This window comes from Erpetoichthys calabaricus, chromosome 18 (genome assembly GCF_900747795.2).
Source record: "Erpetoichthys calabaricus chromosome 18, fErpCal1.3, whole genome shotgun sequence".
Classification (NCBI taxonomy): Eukaryota; Metazoa; Chordata; class Cladistia; order Polypteriformes; family Polypteridae; genus Erpetoichthys; species Erpetoichthys calabaricus.
Window position 1 is genome coordinate 29650035 of NC_041411.2, and position 19038 is coordinate 29669072.

The window sequence follows — 19038 nt, forward strand, 5'->3', positions numbered from 1 at the left end:
TATTGGGACCAGGAGTGTGGCTGTGCCTCTGTTGGCTCATTTTAAAGAGAGCTGGGTTTGTGTACTTGATTCCGATTCTCCAATTTGAAAGGACCGTTTTGAAGTGGTTTGTGTATATACTGCAGTGAGGATTTCTTTTGCCACCTCCAATGGGAAGTGACCCTTAGATAAATGAGCCCCATTAATTTTCAAATGTAGTTATTTAATGACTGACCTTATTTCTAATTCTTTACTAATATGTGTGTGTTTTTAATCCTGTTTAAGCAGGCGTGAGCCTGACACATGTACTGTAATTTGGAGCATATCTGGGGATAACCAATCTTGCCTAATGTTTGGCTTGTACTTGCATGATTTTTACCAGAGAGTTAAATAACCACAGCATTTACACCTGGTAGGCTTGCCCATTACTTGTGTTTGGCACAATGGCACAATTTTAATTTTTGTAATTGTAAATTATGCAATGATGTGTCTTTTTTTTTTTAACTTTATCAGCTTTGTTTTGAATTGTGTAAATAACTTTAAAAAATAATTTAAGGTTTTGTGCATAACTGTACATTGTATTTGTTATTAAAGTTTACAGTAAAAAGGAATGCATGTCATATTCTGGCAAAGAAGGGGAGCGTTTCCTAGAACAGTATCAACTGACTCTGTGTGTTTTGGATACTCATTACAAATAGGCCTACATTGCTCAAGCAGTTAAATTGCTCTGTCTCTCATCCTCATGCTTCAAAATATGTTACATATGAAAAATAAGAGTCCTAGCAATTCGTTTTCAATTTGATCCTGCTAAATGTTTTATTCTCAAGACAGGAATACTGTTTTGTCAAAAGAGTATAATGAAAGCAACCAAACATTGCAAAGACTGTTGAACATAACCAGAGCAGGAGTGTTACATTGTTCTCCATCAATTGTTGCCTTGCATGTCTCATTTGAAAGTTTGCATTATTTCTCATGGCCATGCTGCCCTAATTTTTTCCCCCTTTGCTTGCTAATTCAAGATGCCAATTAGGAATGATGGGAAGCAAGCGGTAGGCCAAACCTTTGGGTGCCTTTGTCTTTGTCTTTTTTTTTTTTTTTTATTCTCCTGTGTGTGTGTGCGTGTGTGTGTGTGTGTGTGTGTGCCACTTGGAGCCAAGTAAATGGCTAACTCCGTTTCTGCAGTGTTGCTCTTGTTGTGTGACATTTGTTGAGCACTGTGGCTCATATCACTGCATGCCCCTACTTTCTGATCTTCACTCATTAACTTGTGTTACAAATTTTGTGTGCAGTTGTGTTAAACCAGTTGTTCTGTACAGCTGGTTTTTTTGCTTACCACAGCTTCAAGTAATTTTAAGGTATAATTGTTAGTTCGAAATTCCATTATCTTTAGGAGCTTAACATTTTATGATTGGGAACCGTACTTCATTTGTTTTTTTTTTTTCGTCCTCACACAGTTTACAGTATTTTTAGTTCTAATTAAGTGCCCAAATTAACAGAACCTCTGCTGTTCTTTTCCTGGAAAAGAGATTCATTTTCACATTTTTTTAAAGGTAGTAAATTTCCATCTGTGGACAAAGCAACCACTGGATAAAATTGGTACTTAGAAGTGCTTTTAACCTTTTATGAGCCATGGCCACATTCACATCTTAGTGGGGGGAAAAGGAAATATTTATTAGATTGCCAAAAAAAAAAAACATTCTCCAGTGGTATGTTTACAGTAAGAAAAAGTGTTTCATGCAGAGTCAGAAAGACATACAAGGGCATCCTAGAAATAACCCTTCTTGACTTTATTTCCAGAATTACAAAGGCCTTTAAAGGTGTAGGGTAGCTACTTCTGGTGACCAAAGAGAAGGGTTTTCAACAATGAAAAAGTATGACCACCCAGAAAAAAGGGTGCCTTTATGTTCCTCCCCATTAAGTGTATATGAACTAACAACTATGCCCTTACTTTGCAAATTGTTTACTTATTCAGTTTATTTTTTACGTTTTGCTTTTTGGCTATTGATGGTGCTATAATTGTTGAATTTTCTGTTCACCCTTCTTTATTCCTTCATCAAACCATGAAGTCCCACGAAGCAGAGGAGGTGGCAAGAATGAACCCCGAGCTCTCAGAGAAAGTAAAGCACCTGGAGAAAGAAGTTGCTTATTATAAGGACGAGTCAGGAAAGTCCCAGGCTGAAGTGGACCGACTGCTTGAGATATTAAGAGAAGTGGAGACAGAAAAGAATGATAAAGACAAGCGGATAGCAGAGTTGGAGAGGTAAGATGGTTTGAGTCACAGTTCCTCTGGTGATTTTCTGAAGTTCAGTAGAAAGAATATAAAAAAAAGACTGAAAAAATAAAATATATCACAACTGCTGAAATACACCTTGCAGTCGTTCTTTTAAATAAGAGTTTCAAAGTCACCTATCCAATGGCTTCAAGGTTTTCAATCCAAAAAATTTATTTAATGGTAGTCAGTTAATTTTATTTTTTCTTACTAACAAAACTAACCTTACTTGGCTTAATTTAGATCACTGGCTTGTTTACATTCACACCCGTTTATTCTGTCTTTTCTTGTCAAACAGCTACAATTTAATTGCTTTTATTTTAACCATCTGCCATTTAGCAATGACAATGGTTCCTAAATTCAGCCCTCTGGCTGTATTCCTCATTCCAATCAGCCTCACAGTTAGTTAATCATTCTTACTTTTAACTGACAACATTTTTAATAAGCATTCGGCCTTATTCTCTATTTAGAAATACAAGGAAGTAATAGATGTTCATTTATAAGACATTTGGAAAGGTTTCAGTCATAGTCTTAAATACTTTAGTCTCTTTTGTAGTTTTTTTCCATTTTAGTTCACCTTTTTAGTGCAGCTTGCTCCCTCAGTTTTAACCAAATATTGACAAGCAGCTCAAAGCAGGTGCATATGACGTTCAGTGTTAAGAGAGGGCATCTACTTCAGTGTCCCACCTCGTCTGATTTTTTTTTTTTTTTGTCATAAAAGGCTTAAATAAACAGAAAATTTAAAAATGACAGGAATGTCTTATAAAAGCATGATCTAAAAAAACGCCCTCTTTCAGCTCACTGTACTCTATATGTGAAATGTAGCTAAGGTGGTAACTGAAAAGTAATATTTTAATAATTAAGGAAGGAGTTTAGTTATAAACAATGTAGGTTGGAACAAAAACCTGTAGCCACAGGAGACTCGAAGGTAAAGCTTATGAATTAATGACCAACGACGTGCAAATAACTAGGGAACAGCTAACTGGCTATCATGGAACGGTTTACACCTGGGAGTGTTAAAAAATTAATGGGCTTTTATAATCTATTAGGGAGATGTAAGACTGATAAACATTGAATATTTGATTTGGCAGAATAACAAAAGTAACAAGCTATGTAATTAAGCAAATTTTTTTTTTCATTAACAGCAAGAAAAAGATAGATAGATACTTTATTAATCCCAAGGGGAAATTCACATACTCCAGCAGCAGCATACTGATACAAAAAACAATATAAAATTAAAGATTGATAAAAATGCAGGTAAAAACAGACAATAACTTTGTATAATGTTAACGTTTACCCCCCCCCCCCCCAGGGTGGAATTGAAGAGTCGCATAGTTTGGGGGAGGAACGATCTCCTCAGTCTGTCAGTGGAGCAGGACAGTGACAGCAGTCTCTCGCTGAAGCTGCTCTTCTGTCCGGAGATGACACTGTTTAGTAGATGCAGTGGATTTTCCATAATTGATTGGAGCTTGCTAAGCACCCGTCGCTCTGCCACAGATGTCAAGCTGTCCAGCTCCATGCCAACAATAGAGCCTGCCTTCCTCACCAGTTTGTCCAGGTGTGAGGCGTCCTTCTTCTTAATGCTGCCCCCCCAGCACACCACCGCGTAGAAGAGGGCGCTCGCCACAACCGTCTGATAGAACATCTGCAGTATCTTATTGCAGATGTTGAAGGACGCCAGTCTTCTAAGGAAGTATAACCGGCTCTGTCCTTTCTTACACAGAGCATCAGTATTGGTAGTCCAGTCTAATTTATCATCCAGCTGCACTCCCAGGTATTTATAGGTCTGTACCATCTGCACACAGTCACCTCTGATGATCACGGGGTCCATGAGGGGTCTGGGCCTCCTAAAATCCACCACAGGGGTACTCAATCACGGTCCTGGAGGTCCGCAGTGGCTGCAGGTTTTTGTTCTAACCTGGTTGCTTAATTAGAAAGCAATTCTTCCCAATAATTTAATTTCATGGCTCGTTAGTGCTTTTACTCTGCTATGTCAGGTCATTCTCATATCCTGGATTTTCTTCCTCTTTCTAAGGATATCATCCGAATGATCTGAACGCTAAAATGGATGAGTGATTCTTAGTCCTTCACTTTTTTCTCTTCACTTTCCTTCCAAATATTTAATTAAACCAATTAGTGCACGATAAATACAGAGGTGTAAATGGTAACAAGCTAAATGGAGAAATGCTGACCTCTTTGTCATTTGCATGCTACTGCTAATAAGGACCAATTAGAAACCAAGACTACAGCTGTTTAAGACTAAAATAAGCAATAAGGGTTCAAAATCTTAACGAGCAAGACAACTAAAGTGAAGCAGAAGTGTTACTTGAGCAGTAAGTGCTTCTTATTAAGCAATTGGGTTGGAGCAAAAACCTGCAGCCACTGCGGACCTCCAGGACCGTGATTGAGTACCCCTGATCCACCACCATCTCCTTGGTTTTGCTGGTGTTCAGGTGTAGGTGGTTTGAGTCGCACCATTTAACTAAGTCCTTGATTAGGTCCCTATACTCCTCTTCCTGCCCACTCCTGATGCAGCCCACAATAGCAGTGTCGTCAGCGAACTTTTGCACGTGGCAGGACTCAGAGTTGTATTGGAAGTCCGATGTATATAGGCTGAACAGGACCGGAGAAAGTACAGTCCCCTGCGGCGCTCCTGTGTTGCTGACCACAATGTCAGACGTGCAGTTCCCAAGACACACGTACTGAGGTCTGTCTTTAAGATAGTCCACGATCCATGCCACCAGGTATCAATCTACTCCCATCTTTGGCTTATTATTTATAAACTTGGTGCAGAAAAATTCTGCAGTCATGGCCAGCTTCCAGGAACTAAGCATCCCTCCCCTGTTTTAAAGTGTGTATTAGACAGCAGAGGTGTTGGCTGGATGATGTATTAAACATTATGAGCACATTTCGTGGTGCTCTTTCTTCTTGCTGTTTGATAATTCATTGGCTATTGTAAATATATGTGTTTAATTCAGTAAGGCTTTTTTGCAAAACTTCATTAAAGATAAAAATGCTATTGATACATTGTCAAAAGGGCCAGTAGATGCAGACAGCTCATGTGAAAAATTGTCTTTTATATTTTGCCAAATATTTTTACTGCATTGGAATGTGTAGCAAGTTGTATTACATTATTCTGATTCCCGGTGTTTCCCTTCATACTGGACATATTTTTAAATAACACTATTACCTATCTACTACCCCATGACCCTATGTTCGGATTTAGCGGGTTGGAAAATGGATGAATGGACTATTACCTACTAACTTTGATGATTAATATTCTAGTATTCTAATATTTAAGTAGAATTTCATAACCGCCAGTTATTGTTTTCTTTATTCCACTCGTTCATAGACATAGTTAAGTGCAGATTAAAGGATTTGCATACATTTGTCCTGGAAAGGAAAACCAGTACTGTGTTTTACAATACAATTCAATACAATTTATTTCTTTATAGCCCAAAATCACACAAGAAGTGCCACAATGGGCTTCAATAGGCTCTGCGTTTTGACAGCCCCCCAGCGTTGACTCTCTAAAAAGATAAGGATAAACTCCCAAAAAAAACCCTTGTAGGGGAAAAAATGGAAGAAACCTTATGAAAGGCAGTTCAAAGAGAAACCCCTTTCCAAGTACGCTGGGCATGCAGTGGGTGTCAAAAAAAGGGGGCCAATACAATACATAGAACAGAACACAAGTAATCCTCAATACAGTATAATAGTAAAATAAAAAATATTAAAAGTACAGAGCAGAATTCAGCAGTAGATGATATTGCATAATACAATTTGGATTTGTTCAGTGTCCTGGAGACCTCGGCCATCAAGCCTCCTCTCCCTATTGGCCATTCCACAGCTGAGTCAGTGCTGGGCCAGCCAATCCAATGAAAGAACCCCAATACCCGAGGATTCCTGCAATCCTCCATCAGAGATGACTTTACCTTAGGCGGGCAAAACAACTTTGCAGGTGGGCAGTGGCGCCAAGTACCACATTTCAGCACCGAGAAGAGAAACCGAATAGGTGATAGTATTATTACTTATGTTTTAGTGCTAATGACTAACAGAGAAGCAGTCTGTACAATTAATCAGCAGTTTTGCTTGTAGACACACTTGCTGTACTTACTTTCTATCTAGGAAACAAAGTGTATACACATACAGATGCAGCCCACAATTTAAAAATTACACTAGCAATGTATTGCATAAACTTGTGACTGCGCCAGTTGGCTCCATACTCCCTCTGTTGCATTCGGGAGCCTCTTGAACCAAAAACTGTCAACAGTCATGAAAGGGATGAGCTTGGCAAATGAGGACAAAACACACCTATAGCAAGAGATAGGTGCAAAAGAAGGTGCTCAGTGCTTTTAAAACAAAATCCAAACAGTGCTCAAAAGTGCAGTACAACTCTTCAATAAATATTCCATAAAAATCCATGATAGTAGAGGTTAAAAATCCACCAAAGAAATAATCCATTAAAAATTAGGTTAAAAACAATGCAGGAGTCTCCTTTAAAAATTCTGTGTCCCCAATGCTTCTCTTTAAAAACTGATGCCTGTCTGGCTTATTAACTTTGGACCTCCCAGGCTCAGAGAAACGTCAACCAATAGGTGTAGACACTCTTCAGTCCTGACCCGTATATCTGCCACCCAATCCATGGCGTTCTTTTGTTAACCTCCATTCTTTCTCGATTTTTTATTTGTTTTTCCTTTCTGGTGCCGACTTATTCTTATAGGCTGCAGCATCTCAATCATGCAACACAGGAAACCGATGAAGCAACTGAGACAGACCGTACTCTCACATGCAGGTGTGTCTCGCCTTAATTACTCCACCAGCTCCCAGCAGCTGCGTGAGCACATACACCCATGGAGAATAAGCCGGCCAATAAATAATTTATTTATGAAAAACAGACACCTTTTTCTGAGCTGCAGACCCGCTATATGACAAACATGCGGAAGTCAGATTATCTAATAGAGGGAAACCACCTTCATTCACACTTGCATTTGTTTTGCCGCTTGCTTTTAAGAAAGTATTATTTTATTCTATTTTTCATTATTCAATATCAGTTGCAAGAGTGAAAACATATAAAATTTTAATTAGGAAATGAAAATCTAAAATATTATTTCTGAAAACTATAAAGGTTTACTTCAATGTGATAAAATGGTAACTATAGAAACTCAAAGTTTTGACTTGAAGCTTCACTAGATGTGTCCATTTCATTTTAACCCTTGTCTATTTATTTATTTAGTTTAAAGTGACTAATCATTTTCTTATGTTTTCCCTTAAAGCCTTAACAATTTGTTGGCTGCCCAAATGATAATTAAATACTTTAAATTCAACTGTTGTTTTAGCCATATTGACCACACTCGTCTTTTCATGTGCTGAATGACTCATTTTAAGGTTTTGTCTTTCTATTATGATTTGAGGCTAATAAATTTGCCATCCATTCTTACAGTGGACTTATTGGAAAACTGATGACCTCAACTAACAATAGCTTTCCCATATAAAGTAAAATATTTTTTAATAGGTTTTAATACTACAAGCACAGTATTAATTTTGCTTTAATTAAAAGAATCGTGTGCATTAAATCACTGCAAAATGTATACTTTTTTAATATCCTGTGATGAGTTGCCAGTAGTCAAAGACAGTAAACTTTTATGCATTGGCAGAAGGAAGCACATTGCCAGGATGTTAGCCCTGTATGTGGGCCACACAGCAGAGAATTTCTACTGTTGTTTTTAAAGAGGACTAATGGGAAGCTCTTTCTGACAGTTTGAATTAACATGTGAAAGACTGATAAGAATTTTTTCTTTATGGGCATTTCAGAAGGATGGTGAAGGTCAGAACAGAGCCTCTTAGATCATTCATCAAAGTTCTTGTGGCTCCATATAACTGGAATTGAAAACTAACCAGGCCAAAAACAGAATTTTTTTCTAAATATTTTATTTTGTGTATGTATGTATTCTCTTAGCGGCACGGTGGCACAGTGGTAGCGCTGCTGCCTCGCAGTTAGAAGAAACGGGTTTACTTCCCAGGTCCTCCCTACGTGGAGTTTGCATGTTCTCCCCATGTCTGCGTGGGTTTCCTCCGGGTGCTCTGGTTTCCTCCCACAGTCCAAAGACATGCAGGTTAGGTGCATTGGTGATTCTAAATTGTCCCTAGTGTGTGCTTGGTGTATGTGTGTGCCCTGCGGTGGGCTGGCGCCCTGCCCGGGGTTTGTTTCCTGCCTTGCGCCCTGTGTTGGCTGGGATTGGCTCCAGCAGACCCCCGTGACCCTGTAGTTAGGATATAGCGGGTTGGATAATGGATGGATGTATGTATTCTCTTTTGCTCAAGCCTGTCACAGTTTGTTTCTTTTATTTCTTAAATATTTGATCATATGAACATGATGACATCATGCGCCAAATAGTGTACACCTCATGTGCGCACAGCATCCAAAAGTCCAAAATGCTGGCATCCATGATATCAGCCACAATGGAAGACAGCACCCCAGACCATAAACATGGCGATGTGATAATCTATACTAATAAAAGGCAAAGCCCTCAGTGACTCACTCATCACTAATTCTCCAACTTCCTGTGTAGGTAGAAGGCTGAAATTCGGCAGGCTCATTCCTTACAGCTTACTTACAAAAGTTAAGCAGGTTTCATTTCTAAATTCTATGCGTAACGGTCGACAACGTCCGCCATGTTAAACTTTCTTATTTATGGCCCCATCTTCACGAAATTTGGTAGGTGGCTTCCCTGCGCTAACCGAAACTGATGTACGTATTTATTTCGGTGGTATGATGCCACTGTCGGCCACCATATTGAACTTTCCAACGGTCTTTGTTACTATGGGCCCATCTCCAAGAAATTTGGCACGCGGGTTCCCAACACTAACTGAATCCTACTTACGTACATATATACGTCCATAGCCTGCAGCTCGGTTGCCGTGTGAGGCGGCGTTGGGTCCCCCATCCCCACGCCTCCCACGTAGTTGGCTGCCTGCCTATATAAGGCCGTCCGTCGCTCCGGCCTCTTCATTCCCTTCCTTGCTTCGCCATGGTATTCACGTCTCCCTGCTGATAACTGCAGCCTTTTTATTTAATCCACAGCTTCTCCGCTGTTTTCTTGTTCGTTTATTACGATTATAGTTATTGTGTAGGTATTTTAGACTTAGTTTACATTGTTCAGGTACCCATTTCCTTTATTGTTCCAACCATACCCCCATTAACACGTCTATCGAGGTGATCACCATCGATCAAAGAACTGTCACTTACTGAGTGGTTTCCATGCCCGGAGATGGCGACTGCCTTTTCCATTCTCTGTGTTACATATTGCACGGCCATATCAGGCTCACTCTTGATATCCAGAGGAACATTGTGTCTTACGTATTGAATGACTGGGACAGGTTCAAGGTGTGGACTGATGACGGTACAGGAGATAATTATACTACACAGGAGCACTAGAAGAGTGAAATGCTTAAGCCCTTCACTTATGGTTCTGCATGAGAGTTGATGGCTGCCGCTGAATTGTTCGGTTGTCGCTTTCAAGTGTACCGAAATGGCCAAATATTTTACACCTTTGGACAACCGCCAATGCCTCTTAAACATCTTAGATTCACAGGTGACGATTTGAGTAGTGGACACTTTGATGTTTATGAATGTTTTAACTCTCAAAAGCTGGATGCGAAGTTATCGATGAAACCCATTTCAATTCAAACGCCTCCAATGTCCAGTAAGGCTCTGCTTCGCAATGACAATTAATAAGTCTCAGGGACAGACCCTACAAAAGGTTGGCATTGATTTGAGGCAAGATTGCTTTTCACATGGCCAACTATACGTTGCATGCCCAAGAGTAAGCTCAGCGCACAGCTTGGTCATATTACAACTGGAGGGCCGAACTGACAACGTGGTATACAAAGAGATCCTTAACAAATAATTATTGGTATATTTTCCCTCAGTTTAAAAAGGTTTACTTTTCTTCTTAATAAAAATTTTAAAGCAGTACTTCGCCGCTGCGAAGCGCGGGTATTTTGCTAGTTTCACCAATAAAATGTTAATCATCCTTAAAAAATAATTTGTCAACAGCAAAGACAGATGCTACAATTCTTAAAGCATTTCTGACAGTTACAGGGAGGCCAACATTACAAATGATAAGAAAGATCAGTCTTGTGGAAAATAGACAGTTTTGATCAGGAAACTGGAGAGCAAAAATGGTTGGGGACCTTGACTTTATAATGAGCAAATTGTGATTCTGTGGATATCTTTAAAAACACTTAACTACTTCTGGGCAAATACAGGACAGTGTGCAGTGCCCTTGTAGATTAATAGGGGGAGGTTCAAGCTGCCTTGGAGACGTGGCCATTTTAAAATAAATGAAGGCTCGGGCTAGATAGTCAAGTCGAGTCAATGTGTCAAAGAACTCTAACATGGTTTCCATGTAGCCAAAGCAGGGCAGAGAGTGGATACTGGGAACAGGGTATTACCCCAATATTCATTGATGCTAAAGCTGGTATTGTGAGTTGGGGCAAGGGCTCAAAAGGTAGGAGGAAGACAGGCCAGAATAGAGACAGAGAGAGAAAGGGAGATTGAGGAAGGGAGAATATTTTTTTGTAATACTGAAAGTTAGGCAATTGAAAGAGCCACCCTACATGGTAGGGACAGAACCCTGTATAGATATGCTCAGAGGGGTTGTGGGTTTGGTTATTGTACTAGTTATTTGGTATTGTGAATTCTCCTCTTCTTTGTTCCCCACTTGTTTCATTATTCAATACCTTACATTGCTTTGCATATTCATCTTATATGTAGGAGAAACAAAAAAAAATCAAAATCAGAAAAATCTACAACACTTGGTTGACAGTTATTAAAAGCAAAATGTATTAAAGATGTGAGGTTATATAAACAATTATATAAACATAATGCACTCTGATTCATTTAATTTAGGTCTGGAACCTACATTCGTAATAGCACAAATGGCGATTCATGAGCACCATAGAGCTTACTCACATTCACTTACATGGGATACATTTAGAATTGTCACTTAGTCCTGTATTATGTCTTTGGGATGTGGGAGAAAAAGACAAAAGGAAGAGAAAAGTGTGCAGAAATAATAAGAATATGCAGACTCCATGCAAAAAATGATCTGATGAGGGATTTGGACCCAGAATTAGGACTCCACAGTTTTAATAAAAATAAAAAAAGCAGTTGAATATAAATGGAAAGATTTGATAATGCACTAAGAAATTGTATCTTTAATATTTTGTACATTTCTGGTCCCTACTGTTGGGAGCATGCCGCACCCACCACATGACAAACCACCCAGATTGGGAGCAGAGTGGAGCAGGTGACACCTGAGCACCACACTGGAATGGTTTGAGGTTTTTTTACAGTGGCTGGAGTGCCAGTCCTGCTACCAACCCTCAGGTTTTCCCTGTAAATTGGAGGACCTGCTTACAGCACTGGATGCAGATTAACGTCATACCCAGGAAAAAGCAATTGCAGGATAAGGACCTTGCTCAAGGGTCCAACGAAGTAGAGTCATATCTGTCATTTACAGGACTTGAATCGGCAACCTTCTGATTGCCACTGCAGAGCCCTACTGCTATAAAGAAAAAACAAAGCTGCTTTAGAATCTGTGCAGGGAGGAACAACCAAGTAAGTTTATGAGCTAAAAGTCATGTACTCCTCTATGAGGCAAATGGAATAAAACCCGTTTAGTTTTGACCAAAGACATGCATTTGGGGGCTCCTACCCATGTCTTTCAGATTCTTTAAAGCATACAAGAAAGTTGATCCAGCGGAATTTGTCCAGCACAGCAGTGAATCATGCACTCTAGATAGATAGATAGATAGATACTTTATTAATCCCAATGGGAAATTCACATTCTTCAGCAGTAGCATACTGATACAATAAATAATATTAAATTAAAGAATGATAATAATGCAGGTGAAAAACAGACAATATCTATGTATAATGTTAAATGTTAACGTTTACCCCCCCGGATGGAATTAAAGAGTCACATAGTTTGGGGGAGGAATGATCTCCTCAATCTGTCTGTGGAGCAGGACAGTGACAGCAGTCTGTCGCTGAAGCTGCTCTTCTGTCTGGAGATGATACTATTAAGTGGATGCAGTGGATTGTCCATAATTGATAGGAGCCTGCTGAGCGCCCTTCGCTCTGCCACAGATGTTAAACTGTCCAGCTCCATGCCAACAATAGAGCTTGCCTTCCTCACCAGTTTGTCTAGGACACAAAAGCAAATTAACCCATCGTGTATTTCAGTTATAAGCCAAGACCACTTCTCAGAGATGTTTTTGGAAGTCTTGAACAAATTATTAAGTCATGAGGTTCAAGCAAAAAGCATAATAACTTTTAAATATAGATATATTGCATATCAGGGAGAATGATCTATTACCCTACCAAAATAATAATTATCATTATTTTACAAGTGACCCCTAATAACTGTCTGTAAACCTCACCATTATTGATGAAGGAAGTTGCAGTTAATATTCTGAACCTCGACCAAAACCATGATAATCTTGGGTCTGAGCAGCTGAAATAAGGGTAAACTTTTACAGCTCAACCTTAACGGGAGAAGACCTGGATAATCCAATAGTCTGGCATCCATTTTAGGTTGTCATAATTTATTAATATTTAAGTCATCAAACGTCAACACTGCCCTGTAACCTATAATTTGCTACTTCTTGCTTATCACTCTTTGCTTCTCAATCATTGGTTCTTGGAGTAGAAACTTTGTTGCCTGAAAACAAAAGAGGCCAACTTAGGGGCTGCCTGGGGCATTTTGTGTGATTTTGCTAAAATTATTTTTGTGTAAAGTATTGTATAATTTAAGTTTCTGCATCTATTAAAAGCAAACGATTTGTAAAGGTTAGTTTTTTTAACACTATTATGAAATTGTTTTCATTTTAAAATGCTTCACAAAGATACTCATTGTAAACTAAATGATGAATACACATACAGATTTAGTTATTAAATTTCTTCCAGCTATAAATAAAATTACCTTTACGCAATAGTTAAGCAAGACTATATTGGATTTACTTTTGTATATTTAAACAAAAAATGTTTACTGTGAAGAAGTGTATGTGTTTGCCTGAATGTACATATGGTGGAAGGGAGAAAGAGCCAGCATTGAGTCTAAAGTTAGTCCATCTCTAGGTAAACACTAATCCATTAGCACTTTCAGCCAAACACCTACACTAAACACTGATGAGTCATTCAGTATCTGTCACTCCATGGTTAGCCTTTCAAGAGCTTTTTAAGAGCTGGAAGACAAAACATCTCCTTTATGTAACAACATTTAGAGGGATAGAGCTAAGGCATTGATCACAGTAGTCCTTTAGTTATCTCCAGGTATTGGGGAAAATAAATGCATGTCAATGAAACACATAGCTGTCAAAGGTCAAGCAACTGCTATATTCACAAAGAAATGGACACAGTCTAATTCTGTGTAAAATGAAATGTATTACTTTTATTATACAAGGTAGAGAATAAGCATGTTCATAACAGTATCTGTAATCTAGCATGGCTGGTATTGCATAGGACATGATTTTGTGCTGTTACAATACCTGCATGGAGAGCAATTACAGTTGGTCTTCTGTGCCTAATCGTTATGCACTCTTTATGCATCTGGGTGCAACTCCTTCAGTTGTACCATTGTCACATTGTCCTTGCCATTGACAGACATATTGAAGTCCTTTCCCTGTCTCACTGTAAAATAGACACACATAAGATTCAGTTTTATCTTAGCAAGTATGTAACAGAATCATGTTGGGCAAAATATAGCATACAAGAAAGCTTTTTACTTTCTTGTATATGAAGTACAGGGAAAGCATTTTAATTGTCCAAAGATTCGATGTCGAGATTTTGATGAATCTCGACATTTTAGACCTCCCTGAGTCTGAAAATACCATTTTTGGAAATATGTCTGTGTGTGTGTGTGTGTGTGTATGTAAACGTGATAACTTGAGTATACTTTCACTTAGGTGAACTAAATTTTGCATACAAGTATTAGGCAAAAAACATAGATTTCTATCAACTTTTGGGCTATTTCTGTTAACCGGAAGTGCTAACCTTTTATTCATGCAGCTACAGAGTCCGATTAATTCAACTTTACTTTTATAGTAATTGTTCAATATATTATTAATTTGATTTGATTTGTTGTTGATGATTCTTTACTGTACATAACATATAAAAAAAAAAAAGACGTTTGGGAGTGCTCTCCCCTCGAATTTCTTGTATACTCAGATATGGGGCTGGATATTTGAAGAGTAAACCACAACAGAATGATTACATTTTTATTACCAATACCATGACTTTATTTCGGTTGCAGATTTAATAATTTTATTATTTATTGCATATATTTGTATGTCCAGTGCATATATTTATGCCCTGACCCTTACCAGATAAGATGTATGTACATATACTATATAAATGCAACTAAATAGTTATGATTTATCTTGGAGGAATGCTGTTAAGTCAGTTATTCTGTTCCTTTTAGAAGAGAAGATTTTCTGACTTAATATTCCAGGTATCTGTTGGTTACAAATCATTTTGCCGAGTTTTCCGCCATACTCCAGTTCTCTCAGACTGTTAGCCCAAGCTAATTGTAACCTAGTGAGATATTCAGCCAAAGTCGATCTAGTAAAGAGGGTTTATAGCCATGGAGACATTCAAAGGGCATAATTGTAAAAGAAGAATTTTTAACAATCAATTAGTAGTAGTATTAAAGTAGTTATTTTAAGTTTGCATTCCCTGCAAACTCTATCAGTTTGTGGATGTAATCAAAAGTGTTGGCTGTGTTTAAGATTATGTTTTCTGGCAAATGACTTAGTGATTGTATTTCTGACTCTCTGGTTTTGACAAATAGATTTGTTTATTGGTTTCTGACCACAGTTCTTTTTCTGCCCTGTAGTTAATTTGCCATTATGGTCTGCCACATCTTCACCTTGGTAGTATAGACTGGTTTGAGTGAGTGTGCTCTGTGATGGATTTGTACAGCAACCAGAGCTGGTTTTGTCCATTTCCTAGTATAATGCCTGAAATGTTTTCCTAATAACTTCCTTGCATGTATGTACAAGATAACATTTCTTGAACAATTGAATCATTTTTTTTAAACGGCTGTTTTCTGAACTAATGTAATCATATCAGTGAAATAACAGTGGAATATAGATCTTAGTCAACTTAAATCCAAATGCACTAAATTTTCTTATACATGTAATGTTTAGAAGGAGATCCTGCCTTGTGTACAGCTCTCCTTTTGTTCTAAATCAGATTAAGTGTTTGTGTGTGCAGAAATCTGATTTGCGAGTGGAGGATGAAATGAATGTTCGAAAAGGTATCGGGTGGTCCAGATCTAATTATGCAATTTTCATCACGCTATAACTTATTCAGTTTATTACATGAAAAATCCCGGACCATCGAGAAGTGTGCAAACTGACGACATGAAGAATCGTCTTCATGCCGAACTGGAATCATCCCCGCATAAATCAAAGTCATCCAGACAATCTGGATCTGCATAATTAGATCTGGACCACCCTGTAGAATCAGTATCCAGGTGGAGTACAGTATTGGCCCTTACTTTGAAATGCAGCAAAATTTAAGATTTAGTAAAAGAAGGTATTACTTGTTTGTTTTTGAGTATCTTAAAATGCAACAAAATTGAGATTTTATCAAAAAGTCTTTTTAGTTTTTAAGATGGTTTTGTCTTTTGATTAATGAGGTGTTAGTTCTGCCTGAGAAGGTGATTTCTGAAAGCATGCAGCCCTTTGCTAGTCCCTTCTGTTTAGGCAGTTCTGTTTTAATTTCTTTTTCTTAAAGCTAAAGAGGAAAATATTAGGAAAGAGAAATTTTTGGTATAATGAATCTGAGCTTTTTTGTGTGCCATGTTCTTCAGGTCTTTCTGTGTATAACACAATTTTCCATGTGTCCTTGTCTTCTGTTCATGTGTCCAGTGGTACAGCATGTTCTGACCAGCACCTTTCTGTCTCTTCCACCCCACAGCAGATTGGGGGTTTGATGTGGGATTTCTTGGGAAAGTGAGTGTTCAACCCATAAATCTTCCCTGATACTCTCTCAGAATGCTGGCCTCATGTTATACTACAGCATTTTCACCCTGTTTGTTTTCCCATCCATGCTTTTTTTTGCTGTTCTTTATTATTATAAGTATGACATTCAGGTACAATATGCACAGACCCATGTCTACATCATAAATATTTTGTGGTTACTTGTTTCCATTCAGAACTGGTATTAAACACAACTTAGTAATCAACCATGTCTCCAAAGTGTTGCATTTCTAGCCATCTTGTGTCTACCCCTCCTGTCATACTCTACTTCTACCTATGCTAGTTGTTTTGATATTCTGTCCTGCCACTTCAGAACAAAAGTGTCAGAGTAGTGCCCATGCCTTTTTAGAGTAATGCAGTCAGCCCCCTTTACAGTTACAGTACAAGGCTTTGACTGCGCCTCCTCAGTGCACTGCTGCCATGTTAGTTAACACATATCGTGTCTTGCTTTTATCCTCCTGTTATGCTGTCTGCATCCCATTTAGTTTTATGTTCTCTTTTTGTCCTCATTACTGCTCTTATTTCTCTACCTACGATTCCCTTTCTCTTTGTTCTTCTTTTCGGTTCTCTTTGCTAACTGCAATTTATCTTCGCATTGTCCGCATTTGTCAGCTATCCTGCATGTGACCCGCTGAATTGCTTTTCCATACTTGCATAATAGCAATAATGTGCATGTTTCTGTGCTTGATTCTACCTTCATTGAACGATAACTAGCTTCAATGTTTTCAGCAGTCATGCGTTTCCTCTTGTGATATCATTTCATTCTCATTCAGTGTACTTTTCAAGCAATTTAAACATTCGAGGTTCATTTATATTCTACACAAGCAATACCATCCTACATCGTCTTTAAATTACAGGGTTATGCATCTAAATCTTGAACAATAAACTACTCTTCTTTTAAATATCTTATGTAAACCTTGCTTAAAAGAATGCATTCTCAATTTATCACCGAAAAAAATGTTGAGAGTCTCAGATTCCTTTTATCATTCTTCAAATATGAAGGCTAATGATTCCGTTATATCTTGTCTTAAGATGCTGTCAGAATGATTTAAGAAGTAGCTTTTCTCTCCTTTATAAATCTTTGATGGAAATCCTATTTTAATCTTGGCTTGACTAGCCTGGTTAATTTTGTAAGAGAAAAGGATGAATAATTATTTCCACAATCATGGGTTTGCTAAAGCCATTTTAGGGGATCTCGTTTTATTTTATCCTGCTTATAAATTATCATTTAGAGCTATTTAATTGGACTTTTAAATGTTGGACATCACTTTTAACTACTTATTTTCAGAATTTAAACAGAATAATTAATGCATTCAGCAAATGCATTTTCGTGTTTAATCTAGTTTATTCTAATACAGAAACTGCAGATACTTTAATAGTATAAAAATAGAAACCTATTTTCTGTTGAGAATTCTTTAAAAGGGTATTGGTGATAAAATAAATTAATAAATAAATAAATTTGGCTTTCACAACCAGACAGCATAAGAAATCTTAAGTAGGATACAATTTCTAAAAGTATAGGATTTTCGATGCAATGGTTGCACATTTAGAAGGAACATCAGTGCTATGAGAAATTTAACTACAAGTTCAAATTAATTTCCTCATAAAAGGACAATATTTAATACTAGCTGTGTAAGCCCATGCTGTAAAAAGCCTGGGGACCTATAAACTATTAAAATCGTCAGGAAACAAAATCTAAATGTAGAGATGTCAGGTAACTGAAAGTAACTACTCTGGACATCTCTCTCCTCGGAGGTTTTGTTTTGCCGATGTGCTTGCATCGATTGTGTTATTAGTGGCTACGCGAGTTTTCTGTTTCCTCAGAGGTGGAGCCCTTACCCCAACACCTCCTCTCACTTCCGGGCCGGACAGACCCACACACTTCCATGTGTAGACGTTTATATATATATATATATATATATATATATATATATATATATATATATATATATATATATATATATATATATAGTATACATATATATATATAAATCAAGAAGTTGACTGAAAGCTAAAATATTTACTGTGCAATGCTTATATTAGTAAAGAGTACTCTAATGAGCCAATCGTTATTAGCACAGTTCTGCTTAAATAATCCATTTCCAAAACACAGAAAATTGTCATCATGAGAATTTTTACTTTGTAACACAATTAACAGCGTTATATTTTATTTTGCTCTGGAAGTAATATACTCCTTCCCTCATCTTTCCAGTTTTTAGAGAGAAGTTATAACCAGTTTATAGTAATTTAGTGACTGAGCCTAATAAAATACCCATTAGCTGTTGTACCCATTTTAATACTTTATAGCCCACTATAGTCCATTGAAGTTTAGGTGTTTGATAGAAGTAGAACCTATTTAGCCTATTTATTTATAAATGAACAGACTATTGTGCATATTCAGCCATGTCACTTGGGTGAAAGTCAATTTTTAACACGGCCTCAGATAGGTTTTAGAAATTGAACTTTTCATTCATACATATCATTCTCTCCCCAGTAAATGTGTAAAAGTGTATTTGTCTAATAAATTTAAGTTTTCCTTTAAAAACATCCATCCATTCGTATACCAAACTTGCTTAATCCTATTTCAGAGTCAGGGGGTGACAGACTGGCTTTGCAGTATTGGGGGCAAGTCAGGGGCCCATCTTCAAAGAGATGCCAGCTCATCCCAGGTCACCTTCATGCCATGAAAGTGTCCCACACTTACTCACTGTATATTGGCGGTCAATTTACAGTCATTAGAC

The 19038-nt window shown here is 37.7% G+C and overlaps 1 protein-coding gene across 1 annotated transcript in view; it reads left to right on the forward strand.

The window, feature by feature from the left end:
• LOC114668668 (ERC protein 2) overlaps positions 1-19038 on the forward strand; it is a 724143-nt gene that overhangs the window by 297939 nt on the left and 407166 nt on the right. The window contains 1 exon segment of the mRNA XM_028824542.2: positions 2046-2239. Coding sequence (XP_028680375.1) covers positions 2046-2239 — 194 coding nt within the window.